Source organism: Coturnix japonica, chromosome 2 (genome assembly GCF_001577835.2).
Source record: "Coturnix japonica isolate 7356 chromosome 2, Coturnix japonica 2.1, whole genome shotgun sequence".
NCBI classification, from domain to species: domain Eukaryota; kingdom Metazoa; phylum Chordata; class Aves; order Galliformes; family Phasianidae; genus Coturnix; species Coturnix japonica.
The window spans coordinates 91,095,858-91,110,910 of record NC_029517.1 but is presented as its reverse complement, the minus strand read 5'-3'; the positions used below and the strand labels follow the sequence as shown (position 1 = coordinate 91,110,910).

The window sequence follows — 15,053 nt, the reverse complement described above, 5'->3', positions numbered from 1 at the left end:
AACATGCAAAAAGGCAACGTAAAGCCTTACCTCTCCATTAAAAATCTCCTTATCATTAAATACAAAGTTAGCCTTTGCATTGCCAGACAATTTTTCAGCTTGCAACCAGAATCTCACTTCTCCTTTTTCCAGAATTTCTACTGCCAGCTCAGAGGCAAGTGGAACAGCTACAAAGAAGAGACACAAGAATGAAGCTTATACTTTTCTGCATAGGAACAGCTATTTTCTTCTCTTCTTCCATTCAGTTAATGTATGCAAGGTAACTAGCTCACAGTAACTCTTTGTATCAATGGAAAGCCTCTCCACCCACATATCCACAGAGCAACCAGCAAGACTGAATTGTTTGATCTTTCTATCTCTAGGTCTGCACGGAGTTGAAACATTCACAATTTGAATTGTGCTGGGGTCCCTCCATTCTAACATGGGGCTAAAGGTAAACTGCAAGCATCTCTGCAGCACAACCTGAGCCTGCCTGGTGCAAACACATCTTGAATGAGTCACTTAATGTTATTGCAAGGCAGTGAACTGACACATTAAGGAAAAGAAAGAAAACAAAACAAGCACCAAGGCAGATCAGATAGTCAGCTGTTGAACTGCAGGTTGGGAGATTTTGGTAGGTAATTCTTACTGAGTGGGACCCTTACCTCCAGAATTCACCGAGTATCACAAAATGCCCCAAATTTCCCCATTAGTAATAAACATTTATTTATGAAGAATGGAAATCCCCACGTTCAATAAGCTGTAAGAAGGAAATATATTCTTGTAAAGAGTACTCTACCAGAAACTAGTCTTATTTTTTCCTTGTTCCTGTTTGCAAAAATACTCAGCATGCTTTAACTTTTCATCAAGTTATTTTAATCAGCAACATTAAACAGGGGCATTTATACTCTGATATCTGGGGATATTTTCTCATTTTATTATTTTCCATCATTTTTCCTGTCTTAGTGGACTCTCCAGTTTCCAACAAAATCATATACATCGGAGCATACATGCTGGGTGTGAACTCTGGCCCAAACTCCACTTTCACAGCAGTGTAAAGTCTGCCTTGCAAGGGTGTAACTGAGAAGAGTGCACAAACACATTGCAAAACACCTGATTAAGTGTGTGGTAATGGGTGTCACCCTCTACCTCCTCCCATACAAACCCCAGGACAGGGTTCTTCCTAAACTTCACTTATGTAGAAGCCTCACCACAGGGAGAGGACTGGGACTGGTGTGGTACCTGGCATCTTTCATCTTTCATTTTGCACCACGAAAATTCAGGTTGTACACTAAGAAAAATTTCTTTTCAGAAAGAGCATTGAGGCACTGGCACTGAGGCTGCACAGGGAGGTGGTGGAGTCATCACCTCTGGAGGTGTTCAAGAACCATGTGGATGTGGCACTGAGGGACGGTGGCCATTGGGCATGGTAGAGAGGGGGTGATGGTTGGACTAGTTGATCTATAGAGGTCTTTTCAATCTTCATTGTCCTACATTTTTAAACAGTGGGATACTTTCTGGGGCTGAACACCACTGCCAAACCAGGTGGTGGCCACCTGTAAGGACTCCTTGTATCTTCCTTTCAAATGAGCACCCTTTTCATCAACCTACACCCTCCCACACTCACAGTGTTGGTGGCACAGAACACATCTCTGGTGAACATAAAGCTTCTGGGTGGTGAGGACACAGGAGAAAAGAATAAAAGAAAAAAAGAGAGTGATGAAAAAACACAGAAGAGGAAAATGTTTAAAAATGAGCCCCAGAGGGAGAGTAAAGGAACCGGTTGTGAAGCTTCTTCCCCTACTGTATTGTGAGAAACAAAAGGAATGTCATATCTTGCATAATTTCTCAAAAGAAACCGACAGAAATGCTACAGAGCCTGCAGAAATAACAGGAGGAAAGTGAGAACAGACATCAGGCTGCTCTGCTTTTGTCTCACTGTCAGCTCTGTGGCAACGTTAAAGTCCCAGTATGCAATTAAGAGTGAATATCTCGGTCTAGAAGGGAAGAAAATATCTTTCAGAAACTGTTCAGGATGTAAAAGGCTTCACTTTTGGGAAAAGGCCGCTCACTCCCTGCATCCAAAGGAATCAGGTCTGTGTAACAGCCCTCCACCAGCAATAGCCCTGTTTCAAAATATTTCCGTTTTACTAAACACAAACTGTCTTCGGAGATTTTCCAGCCGTCGTGCTTTCAAGGTTTCACATCCTACTTGTATAACATCACAAATTACCACGTGCAGTTGAAAAAAAATCCTCAGGCAGATGATAATGCTAAAGTGAAGAGCTAGAATATTTGTTTGCACCCAACACCAATACACTGCTGTGTTTGTGAGCAGTTTTGTTCTGCAGGACTGCATTATCTGAGTAACTTGTTTTCTCACAGTTACTTGCTGCAGTTGTTTCTGAGTAGAAGTTTAAGTTAAGTGCAGTTGAGAGGTACAGACAAAAATGTGCAAGAGCTTATGTTGAATCAGAAATGGCAGCGACTCATTTTTTTTTTGTCAGTAATTTGGGTATTCATCAGAATAATGTTCGTAAATATCTAAATGAAGGCAGGAAGCAAATGGATAAGGCCAAGTTCTTTTCAGCAGCATCTACAGATAGGGCAAGGAGCAATGGCCTAAAACCTGAACAAAGGAAGTTCCATACTAACATGCAGAAGAACTTTCTTATGGTAAGGGTGATGAAACACTGGAACAGATTGCCCAGAGAGGCTGCAGAGTCTTGTTCTATGGATATATTCAAGACTCATCTGGATGCCTACCCATGCAACCTATTGTAGGGAACCTGCTTTAGCAGCAGGGTTGGACTCAATGATGGACTCTCTTCAGTTCCCTTCCAGCTCCCACAGTTCTGTGATTACTCAGAGAGATGACCAAAGTTTCATGTTGATCCATAAGAGCTCATTATCATTTTCCTAGACTCATACATAAAGGAAGATATACCTCAACCTATAATTGTAATTAATAATTTTGAAATTGATAATTCTGTAGTGTTCACAGGGCATAGCATGCCCAAAGCAAAAAGAACAGTTTCCCCTCCTCTGATTTAGCCTTCTTCCCCTGGAGGCTCCATGCTCCATGGGAGCGTACTAACACCTAACAGCACATAAAAAAACCCAAACACACATTCTGTGTCCCGAGGAACTTGTTTTTGTGATATTAGTTATTAAGACAGAATGTGGCAAAGAGCTGAGTAGAGAAGGGCTGGGGCAAGTAAGGGCAGGTGACAGCAATAAGGAGCTGTGATGACTCACTCTCAGTGTGAAGATAGGGTTGGGAGGAGCAGGAGTAAACAGTGGGGGATCAAAATATAGAGGAGAGCAGAGCTGATGTGGAAATGACCCAGAGAGAAAAGATGTGTGCAGAAAGATAGGCAACTTGTGCAGCCAAGTTGTGGTGGGGCTGAGAGGAACAGTGCAGGCTGAGATGGCAGAAGTGCCAGCAGCAGATGCTCAGAGCTGAAGGGGTTAAAACCCAGACAAGAGTTTTAGTGCCTGGAACAAAGAAGAGTAGGTAGTGGGAGAAGATAAGGTAAGGCTTAGGTCTCATCTTGCTGTGTATAGTAGAATTCCATCTACAATTTATTGTTTTCTTCTATTATTCAAGCCATATTCAACTGAAAATAACAAGGTCGTGCCACTGTCAGGATATCATGAAGGTATAATAAATCTGTGGACTTGGCAAAAGTATAATGCCAAGCAACAGGAAAGGTGTTTATGTATCCATGTGGAACAGAAAAGAGTGTGATTAATTTCAGCAGAAAACTTCTGTATATATAGATAACTACATTGCTTGCTCTGTTAACAATAATTTTAAATTGTTTTAATTTCAGTTGAGATGAAATTAGAGGGGCAGATAATCTTTCAAGTTCATGTTCAGATCAGGCTAGGCATTCCGAGTAAGGACAAAAAGCTGCTATGTAGAAGAAATAAAACCATTAGGATATTTATTTTCAATCCAGTATGGAGCATATACGTAGTATATACTTAGATCAGTAACTTGCAAAAGAATGGGAAGAATATAAGCAATACACAAATTCTCTGAGTGAAAGAGAGAAAAATAAAGGAATCATAGATTTTCAATTCAATAACACTCATCTAAAAGCAGTCTAGCAACTTCCCTATCTGATGCTGGCAGGAGCTTTGTGATACATACCCCAGTGCACACAAAACTCTCAACAGACACGTTTGACTCACTTACTTGGGAACTTGTGCTCATGGCTCAGAGCAAGCAGGCGTTTCATTTCTGCAAAAGATGTGAAGTAAAACATGGATATGATGGATACCAGAAACACAAAAGCAGGAAGAAACAGAAGGGAAAGCAAAACAAGCATGCTTAGAAGATGCTGTGTGTTTACCTTCTTCATCAATTGTGTAGCCTGCTGAAACTCCATCAGTGTCTGTAACAACACAGGAATAAATTCCCAAATCACCTTCTCCAAGATCCTTAAAGGTTGCTTTTGACCTTTGGGAAGAAAAGAAAAGAAAAGAAAAGGAATTAGAAAGAAAAGAAAGGAAAGGAAAGAAAGAAGGAAGAAATGGAAAGGATATAAGGGAAAGAAAAAAGAGAAAAGGAAAGAAAAGGAAAGGAAATGAGAGAAGGAATAACAGGAACATAGGAAAGGAAGGAAGTAACAGGAAAGAAAGGAAAAACAAGAAAAGGGAAGGGAAGGGAAGGGAAGGAGGAAGGAAGCGAAGGGAAGGTGAAGGAAGGAACTGGAAGGGAATGGGAGGAAGGGAAGATCAGTCTGAACCAAGCTCCTTTTTCACTGTTGCAAAACCAGATTAAAACACCCTTGTATTAGCTTCTGCTCTGACTGCAAGGCAAATACAGGTGTTCTGACCAGAATAAACCAGGGTCGGTTATCCATGTGTGGTACAAATGGAAATAGCCCAACCCATGAAGCATCCATGAAACTGAAAGCTGACCAGTTGCCTCTTCTGAGACAACAGCAGAGAACTGGGTGCAAGATTTGTGACTTCTCCAAGAAGCTGTAGAAGCTCTCAGTGCCAGCAGTATTGGACTTAAAAGCATATTGTCAGGTCCTTGATGAACAAGGAAGGATACTCTTAAGTGCAGGCTGATTCAGCTTTCGTATCCAATACCAAAAGTGGTGTTTCTTCCTGCATGGTTTATATAACTGGAAGAGCACACAGATACTTCATAGGCTGCACCAGTACATTTGCCATTTCTTCCTTTCTGAAAAATGCCTGAAGAAACATATTAGGCTTATAGAGAATTACGGATGTTACCAAATCAGGCTATGGTGACATTATCAAAACAGAGTCCTGCTCAGGTGATTGTGATGATGTTACACAGTCAAAGCATTTAGAAAGCAGACAAATAATCAAACTTTTTAGAGATTTACCATAACAGCAATTGGAATAATCTATCCTGGCTGGCAGGTTATAAGAGGACAGAACACAGATTTTCTCACTCAGTGCTTAAATGTAACCACGAGTAAATTGCCTAACCAGACGGCCTGACTCATTCTGTTCAAGCTACAATTTCCTTATGGTCTGCACACAGACTTGCTGACAAACAGCATACTCATGCCGAAGCCTTTTGATAACAACAGCAGATAGAATTCTTACTGAGGTCATCCGTCCAGAATGGATGGACTTTTGTGGTTTGTCAAACATGAGATGATTGTTACCACCGAGCGCTCTTACTTTCCGCCTTTGGAATCGATGTCCAGTCGAGAGTCATCCTCAATTGGTTCATAGTCCTTGGTCCAAACAAACTTAGAGTTTGGAGACATCTGATCACATTCAAAGTTCAAGGAAATGATTCCATCGTCATCCACATTAACCACTACTTCCTTAGTTCCTGAAAGATCAGAACAAGGCAATTCCATTTTCTTAGAGATAACAGCAAACAAGTCTGATTCATGGGGTGGATTGAGAAGTTCCTTTCTACTTTGTCAGGTGGCACATAAAGTGTTGAAAATATTGACAGCATCAATCCTTGATTCCTGACTACATTTCTCATCCTAACACAAAAAATTAAAGAACAGAATAAAACACATTATGAATCGACTGATTTACTTGAGCAAGTCTAAGCACCCATGAGACTCTGATATTTTCTTTAGGAAAAAAAAAAAAAAAAACAAACAGAAGGGGAAAAAATACAAGCCTTCAATTCCATTAAATGTTTGAATTATTAAATAGCAATATTTTCTATGCTAAGGGGTAGTAAGTGTTTTCATTATGTAGAAAGAGTTTCTCATTCCCTAGTCAAACAAAAGCTCTAGAGGGAATACTGGGTACAAATGTGGATGCTTGAAAAGGTGCAGGAGGCAAAAGAGGGAACAACTAAGCTGCTCAAGCTGCACACATTTGTGCATTTCTGGTGACTCTGGCTTCACTCTGGGCAGTTGGCTTAATTGCTGTGCTTGGCATCTGGCCCTGCTGCCATCTGCAGCATTAAAGTGGGCACACAAAGGCTGTGAATATTTGCAATTAGCCGCTAAGTTGCCCACCCTATTTTGCCAGTACCTGCAGTCCTTGGGCAGGATAAAGCGACCCAGTTTGTCCCTCTTTTAAGAACCTGAGTGAGTACCAGACCAGGAAATGGAACGCACCTCCTGCCTGCTCCCTCCATCATGAAGCACAGCGAATTTTATCGGGGAACCCTGTACCTGTGGCATTAGCTTTCATTTCAGCAGCTTGCCTGGGAATGCCACTGAAAGCCTTTAGATGGATGTTGGAGAACATCCAGCTTCCTCTGAACAGCTCAGTGCTGGAGCTTACATCTGAATAGGGTACTCACATTATATTACTGAGTTTAAGACAATGCTGGGCTGCCCAGAATGCTAATGGTGTGCCTTCTCACAATGCATTGCATCTTAAGGACAAGAACTCTATTCCTGACACTGAAATTAAGGGCTTTGTTTTCAGCATCATTCTTAATGAGTCTCAAGTATGCAAGGAAATTTCTGCCTTTCATCATCCCAGTGCTATACAAGTCCTCTCCAGCACTGCGAGTAGCTCCTGTAATGACAAGTGGTGTACATGCAGCCTTCTTATTCTTTATAATTTGCCACGACTGTTTAATGAAGGATTAGATTAATATCCCTGGTTTGGCCCTGTTATTTACCAGCCCTCATGGGAATGAAGCACAATAAGAACCAGGGGATGATTAATGGATTCTAAGCTCTACAAATATTTTGCAAGGCAGCTACACATTTTTCAAAAATTTTACAAGGTAATTTATTATATGCAAATTCATCGTTCGACATTTCACTAATGTTTAGTTTCCTCTCTCTCTATCATTAGCACCTGAATCTTTGGGTGGCAGCTGATGTGATGTGCAAAGAAACACAGCCAGAAGGTACATCTGAAGAGCACCATCTCTTACATTTGTTTTAGATTATCCACATTATGATAACAGAATCACAGAATGGCCTGGGTTGAAAAGCACCACAATGATCATCCAGTTTCAACCCCCCGGCATGGGCAGGGGTGCCAACCAGCAGACCAGGCTGCCCAGAGCCACATCCAGCCTGGCCTTGAATGCCTCCAGGGATGGGGCATCCACAACCTCCTTGGGCAACCTGTTCCAGTGCTTCACCACCCTCTGTGTGAAAAACTTCCTCCTAATATATAACCTAAACATCCCCTGTTTCAGTTTTAATCAATTCCCCCTTGTCCTGGCACTATCCAGCTTTGTAAACAGCCGTTCTCCCTCCTGTTTATATGCTTCAAATACTGGAAGGCCACAATGAGGTGATGATAATAATGCACAGCATGTATCTCCAGAAGCAATTATGGTTTTTACTCCTGATAGTTATGCGGAAGTAAGAAAAACAAATATTTTTAAACTACTGGGGCAGAGGACTTTGCCTACCCCACAGTGAGAAACCAAAGAAGCTGCCATAATAGCAGCAGTCTAATTTCCCCTTTCTAGGTAACGTGGTGGTTTGTACAGATCATCCAGAGTCACTCGTTTTAAAACAAGTATTTCCATTCTGGATGTTATTTCATTACATTCTTTGGTTAGAGAGCTCAGTCTCCTGGCAATGTTACGCATTTGCCAACATTCCAATGACATTCAAGCTGGAATTGTTTAGAGAGATCTTACAATATTTTGTCTCCATCCACAATGTTAGTGAAGACGGTATTTATTGGGTAGCACCAGAAGATTTGTGGTAATTGTTAAAAATAGCATGATTGTTCTTGAGATTTGTGTGGTTTGAGTGAGAAAGCTGAAAGCCTACCCAGGAGACTGCTTCCCAAAATACGTTTTTTAATAAGCCTTTTGTTATTTCTTAGCACTATTAAGAAGCTTAGTTTGGTGAACAGTGTATCTGCATACTTCAGCTCAAAATATGGGTCAATCAGATTTGTATAAGTACATCATTTTCAACTTCCCTGCATTCCATCAGACACTGCAATTCTGAACAGCAGCCTGGCTTGCAAAAGGGTCACAGTCCTGAGATTCATCACCTTCTCTAACTGTAAGGACTGCAAAACAAATATTCTACTCACATTCATGGTGCCAGGTTGAGCTTGGGCCACACTGGACCACGATGATCATCTTCAGAAGAGTTTACATTCATATGTTATTTTAATTACGTGATCAATCTTTTATTTCATACATATAAACATTATCACAACAAGTTCTTATGAAAAATCTGAGACATGGATGTTAATCCTCAAGCAAAACAGATTAGTAAAGCCAAAAGTTCTCCATTACCACCATATCTTCTTTTTACTCTAGCCCAAATCTATTCTCAACTAAATGATTTTTGTCCTTCCAAAGCTCATGTCTTTTCTATTCCAACCCCTTCTTGCCTACACACTTATCTTCTTATCACCATATCACAGTCTTGATTTTCTCAACCATCCACTTCATCGAGACCCTCTTTCCCATTCCAGCTTCACTAATAGTCACTCCAGTCTTCCCATTCAAATATTTCTCATTCTTTTCTGCCTCTGTCTTCAGATATCCTTTCTATCACATTTACAGCCTCGCTAGGAGACAGTTCAAGGCTTCTTAGGATTACACATTTTAAATCTTTATTTTAAATACTAAGGGTAAAGAGTAATTTATTTTACCCTTTCCTCAGGTACACTGCATAAATTAAACAGAAGAGAGAGATAAATAATCTTCAATAGGAAGGGCAAAGCCTGAAACTGTAGATTTTTGGTTGGGCTGATCTTAGCAGATCCTCCACTTATGCACTGTTCTATTGTAATATGTATATAACTTTATATTCCTGAACAGGTTGTTAGAGTAAGAAAACCTGTCCTGACTTAAAACATATCTGACCAAGCAGCAGGATACAGTCTTCAACTTGCTTCCTGCATAGTAAGAATGTTTGACTTTGAGAGGGGTCAGGCTGTTCACCCACAGCCTGTAAGCAAACATATCACACAAGCAGGCACCTCTTTAAATATGACAAAAAGAGGAAGTATTTCTAACAGACCTGGTCGTGTCTGAGCTACAACGGGATCAGTGATATCTGATGGTCTCCCAACACCAGCCTGGTTTGTCGCCCGCACACGGAACACATAGCTCACCCCTTCTGTTAGGCCAGCTATCTGCAGGAAGCAAAGGCATGCATGATTTATTACAATAAAAAGTTTAATATCACACTTTTTACAGTACCAGTCTGGATGCTTAACAATTGTATTTCTTTTATTTTTTGCTTTGCTCCTTTTCCAGTTGGCAGATATTCCTTCCTCTTTTTAATTAAGTTTTTCAGTCCCTGAGAGGCATGACTGATATGTTTGGTTTATGCTTTCCTTGTATGCATAGCTAATGTTTAGGCAGTGTCACAGCTGTCATTGATTTATTTATAAAAGGAGCATTGTTATTTGAACAGGATGTTTTTAACTCGTGTCCGTTGACCTCTGGAACAGCACTATCTTATACTCTAGATAAATTATCAGCAATATGTCCCAGTCCCACTTCTATGGAACCAGAAGGGCAGTTAGCTGCACGGATCTAGTTCTATTGTCCTATGCAGTAACATTGCAACACTTCTCAATACCCCTTTGAAGCATGTGTGAAAAGATCAAACCCTAAAGTGAATATCTTCGTGTTTGGAAGAACCACATACCACATTATTACAACATCCATTTTTGTGTAATGTTTTTGTGTAACAATGCTCTGTGAGCTAGGAAATACTAGGGGTGCTTCCTGTGTTGTAAGAATAATATGCACTTATGGCACTATTTCTTTTGTTGGTTTTTTTGTTTGTTTGTTTGTTTATTTTTATTTTCTTTTTGTTTATTTGTTGTCACACCAGATTGTCTTCCAAGTTACTGCCTCGTCTGACTACACAGACTTCATACAAAGGTGTCCTAGGCATAACACAGCCTGCTAAGTGTTTCAATAAATGCTACATAGGATTATATTATCTACGACTGACTTCTTTAAGATTATTCTGTTATATTCATATTGAACCTCAAATTACTTTACCTTCAAGAATCTCTTTTGAAGTGGCTTCTCATTGACGCTTCTCCAGTGTTCCTCCTTCGCTTCAGTTTCCTTCATATCAATGTAATAACCAGCTATAGGACTACGACCAGTATAAACTGGTTCCTTCCATAGTAATACCAAAGAGTCCTTCCTAACTTCTGTGCATGTGACATCATGAGGTGGCCCTGAAAGGTAAGAGTGAAAATTGGAACTGTTTTATCAAAATAAAGACCAAAGGGATTAATGCATAAGGCTTCAAAAAACAAAATCAAGCTACACATCGCACACCCAATGCTGACAGCAGGTGCAGTTCCATTGTATCAGATCTAGATGAGATATGAATACGATTCATACCTAATAAAAGACTAGCCCTAAAAAACAATCCAAGTTTTTGAGATCTGCTATCTTGATCAAATATTTACAAACAAACAAAAATTACAAATAATCTCCAAAGTCAGGGAAATAAGTTAACTATTAAGCTAATGTGCTGCTTCAAGGACAGTTTTAAAGTCCACTGAAGCCAATGGAGATTGTTTTTCTTAATTTCAGTGAGTGTTAAAAGGTCAGAGATCTGGCCTTGAAGTACTATATGACACATGACACAAGGGCTACAAGGACTCTTCCTTCTCTGTTTGACAGGTTTTTATGCCTACTATTTAAACTAGGGAGCACAGTGGCAGACATAGTACAGAAATGAAGCAGTAAAGATAAAGAAAATACGAGCTGCTTGTAAGATGCTACTGGTTATGTGGGCATTACTTAATTGATCAATGTAAGAACATTTAAGGAATGTGATGGAGATGCAGGCCTGGGTATATACTTCAGTACCCACTGACTGCCCTAGAAACTGAAGACACTGAGGACTTAGATTATTTGTCCCATAAGATTATTTGTCCCATAGCACCCTGTGGGTGGTAGTAACCCCCATGTTACACTCAGGATCCTACCAGGTACAGCGATGGTCCATTCTTCACATTTGAAGGGCTTGCTGGGTTGGGAGGGTGTCCCTACTCCAGCCAGGTTAGCAGCAGCCACCTGGAACTGGTACACCATGTTTTCCTTCAGGTTTTCAATCTGCAGATCCAATAAAATAGTACTTATTAACTTTGGATTAAGGCCTTAGGAGAAAGTCACAGTCATCTAAAAGGTGAACATGCTTTGAACTGCCTGAAGAAAATAAAGCTTTATTGATATCACACATACATGTAAGAGAATAACTACCCTGGCTTTCTCTCTAATCAGTGACATAAGCATATGTGAGCATACTCAGCATGCTCAGATTTTAAAACTCTGTTCCTATTGAAAGACTTTGGTAGTCAGAGAGGAAGCAGGATATTGCTCAACATTTATACTAATCTGTCTCATGATAGGCAGCAAGTTCTCTTAAGGCAAGAGTTGTCCTTGCAGCAGGGTGAAATACAGTCCTGGCATTCCTTTTCAATTGCAATGTAGCTCAGACAGATTGTAGCTAGTGCTGCACTTCTAAACCAGCCTTTAAAACTAATCACAGAGCCCAGCCCAAACAGAGCTGGTTCTAGTACCAGCAAGTGCTTGGGGTAGGTCCACCAGGCCCAGTAGTTTGTCAGTTGTTGTGAGGGCCTGACTTCCAAAAATCCAGAGGAATTAATTCATAGATGATGGTTGGTGCCAGAATAACAGACTAGTTTACAATTGTAGAGAGAAGAATTAAAAGGTGTTAATTAAATTGTATTATCCATCTGCTTTTCTATTCCTTAGTGAGCTATTTCTTAAATGTTAAATGTTTATGTAATAAGGTGAACAGAAGAGCATCAGTGTGGTAGATATTGCACTAAATGTATACATAAAACTTCTACAAACAGACCATTTCCATCACTTTGAGACAAACCCTAGCAAGGAAGCCAGTAGAACAACAAAGTATTTCATGGTACCATAGAAGTCCTGCAGTACAAAAAGCCGCAGTTTCAATAACATATTAACCATATGACACAAAACCACTGTTTTAATACCATCTGTTAAAGTTTTCTGAGGTCACAGCTACGACTACAATAATGTGTACCACCTTATGGTGATGATCTCTAAGGTCCCTTCCAACCCACACGAGACTATTACTATTATAGTATAGGCCTCTTACCCTGTATGCCCTCTCACTAACGGCCTTAATGTTGGCCTCCATCCATCTCCCAGGAACTCCACCAATCACTTCACGGTAGTTCACGTAGTAGCCAGTAATTTCAGTTCCCCCGGTGGCTTTGGGTTGTTTCCATCCTAACACCATGGAGTCCCGAACACTCTCAAGGACCGTGATGTCATATGGCGGAGATGGAGCAGCTGTTTCAACATGAATAACATATAAGTAGGAAGTAATATCTCAATAACCAGACAGGCATCTGGTTACCGTATTCAGGTGGCCCCCATCCTGCATTTCCAAGTTAGGAAAACATTTGTGCGGCCAAGGGGAGTTCCGCTGGAATGAGAAATGATGGATAAAAGCTTCCATAAACCAAACATGAAAATTCAAACGGCATAAGAATTAATTTTCCAGATCACTGGGTTTTGAGAAGCAAGCTGATACGCAGTGAAAGAAAGTGTTGCAATTGCAGCTCTGACGTAAGTGATCATGAATTGGTTCAAAACCGTGAAAAATGAGGAACCAAAATTATCACATAAGAAAAGCAAAAAGTTAGAGATGCAATGATTTGTTTCCTTTTTCTGAAAGTGAATCCTTTTTCACACATATAATAACTGTGTCAGTTCCATTTTTTTTAATAGGCCCACATTCTTCCCCTTCCAGAATTCCAGTTCTCTGTTTATTACTATCATTGTTATTAAATTTACACACTGTGTAGATTTTATCATTGCACCCTTCATCTTACCTTAACAGAAGTAAGCATGATCATGGGCACTGTAGGCTGACTGGAAATGGAACATGTCTGTTACTGGAACTTACTTTACAAAATTTGCAGCATTATCCACATTTTTTTGTTTGTTTGTTAATCATAACAACATAGAAATGAAGAACTTCTCACAACCCGTTTTCTTATAATGCCCTCTCCATATGTACTGAGGAAATATTTGCCCACACTTAGTATATCACATACCAGTTAAAAGCCCTATCTGTGACCTTCCAAGTCTGATGGAAATCTTACATCACATACTTTTGTCTTTGGTATTCTACCGCAGCATTATCTACCCCCAGATGCAGCCCCTGTGTTTTATTTGCAGCTCAGAGTATTGAACAAGCTTTTTGAATCTCACTTCATGAATCTCCCATGGCATGGGAAGTGAACTAAATTCATTCACTGGCCAAGTACCAAGACTTAAATGAAATCCAAGCTCCCTATTCCTTAGGCGCAATGGGTGTTTAGGTGTTGACAACATAAAATGTGATTTTGTCCACGTGTCTTCAACTTGATAGGTTTCCCACATTACATATAACCATCAGTCAGAGATATAATGCAATGTTCATTAGCACTGCATCTCAGAGGATAAGCCATAGCTTAGGCATAAATCCACAAAGGATCTTCACACATCTTTGCACAACGCAGATCTTCATACTTACCGTTGTAATCAGATTTTGTTTCCTCCACACATATGTAACCCAGAAACTAGGTAACAAGACTCCTAACAGAGAACAAATTACTGATATGATGTAGACTGTACTGGATATATTAATATATACACAGACAAGCTATTAAATTAGTGAATGAGTAGACGTTTCATTTTCAATAGCCAATAAGTTTGTGTAATGGTCTCCGATAACAAACATTACATACACAATGACTTCCATTTGAGTTGAGCACATAGTTACTATTACTGCTGGAAGATGCATCACTGGAGAGAATGTTCACTTGTGGTGTCATTGAGTGCAGGTTGCAGCCACCCAAAGTGGATGTACCAAAGCAATGAAAGCTATTTATTAATTCTCACCTATATCTTTCTTCTTTTTCACTTTTTCCATTGTCAAAGGATCCCCGGGTTGAGACTTACTTGCCTGCTTAGCAACGACTTTTTGTGGTGCAGATGTGATAGCATCCTTAACCATTTCTCTCAAGTTATTGTCTCCTGTACTCCCCAGTTTGTCAGAGCTACTGGGTAGCAGGTCTCTATTAAATTTAGCATTGCATTTTAGCAAAGCATCTGTGTCAAAGATAGGCTGGGAGGACTCATGCATGCCTTCCCAGCTGGTAGTGCAGTCTGTTAGTCCATCAGCTTTACCACTCAGTTCAGGACACACACCATGAAGCAATCCTCCCCCTATAATTGCCGGAAAATAGTAAAGACATTTTGAATTAGAATACATTATTTTTTCATCATTTACTCAACAGAGCAAAAAAATGCAGACAGTGAACAGTACAGAGAAACCATGATAAATCACAGTTCTTATGGACAAAAAGCTACGCTTGGACTCACAAAAATTTGAAATGCATAGAGTACCTCTCAACATCCTCACAAGTTATTTTCTTTTAATGACATCTAATTTTCAGAGCAGAATAGATATTGAAAGTTAATGGTAATCTTCATTTTCTATAATTATTTTAGTATTAGATCTTCCAAGTCGCATTTTGATTCATTTAAAAAGGTCTTACAAAATTACCAAGGAGCACGTCTCTCTGTTATAAGGCTGAGTTCTGTGATTCTGATATAGATAACAGTGAGGATG

General features: G+C 39.9%; 1 protein-coding gene across 6 annotated transcripts in view; it reads right to left on the bottom strand.

Annotated features, from left to right (window-relative positions):
* Nucleotides 1–15,053, bottom strand: part of LOC107310014 (phosphatidate phosphatase LPIN2-like) — a 110,872-nt gene that overhangs the window by 57,229 nt on the left and 38,590 nt on the right. For 2 of the 6 annotated variants that reach the window (XM_015855244.1, XM_015855245.1), the window contains 9 exons: nucleotides 14,321–14,647; nucleotides 12,525–12,721; nucleotides 11,359–11,485; nucleotides 10,412–10,596; nucleotides 9,414–9,528; nucleotides 5,656–5,812; nucleotides 4,341–4,447; nucleotides 4,184–4,228; nucleotides 31–167 (listed from right to left, as the gene is read on the bottom strand). In XM_015855244.1, the coding sequence (XP_015710730.1) occupies nucleotides 31–167; nucleotides 4,184–4,228; nucleotides 4,341–4,447; nucleotides 5,656–5,812; nucleotides 9,414–9,528; nucleotides 10,412–10,596; nucleotides 11,359–11,485; nucleotides 12,525–12,721; nucleotides 14,321–14,647 (1,397 nt within the window). The remainder of the gene's footprint in view (nucleotides 1–30; nucleotides 168–4,183; nucleotides 4,229–4,340; nucleotides 4,448–5,655; nucleotides 5,813–9,413; nucleotides 9,529–10,411; nucleotides 10,597–11,358; nucleotides 11,486–12,524; nucleotides 12,722–14,320; nucleotides 14,648–15,053) is intronic. The other 4 variants (XM_015855246.1, XM_015855248.1, XM_015855247.2 and 1 more) reach the window with 2 other exon arrangements.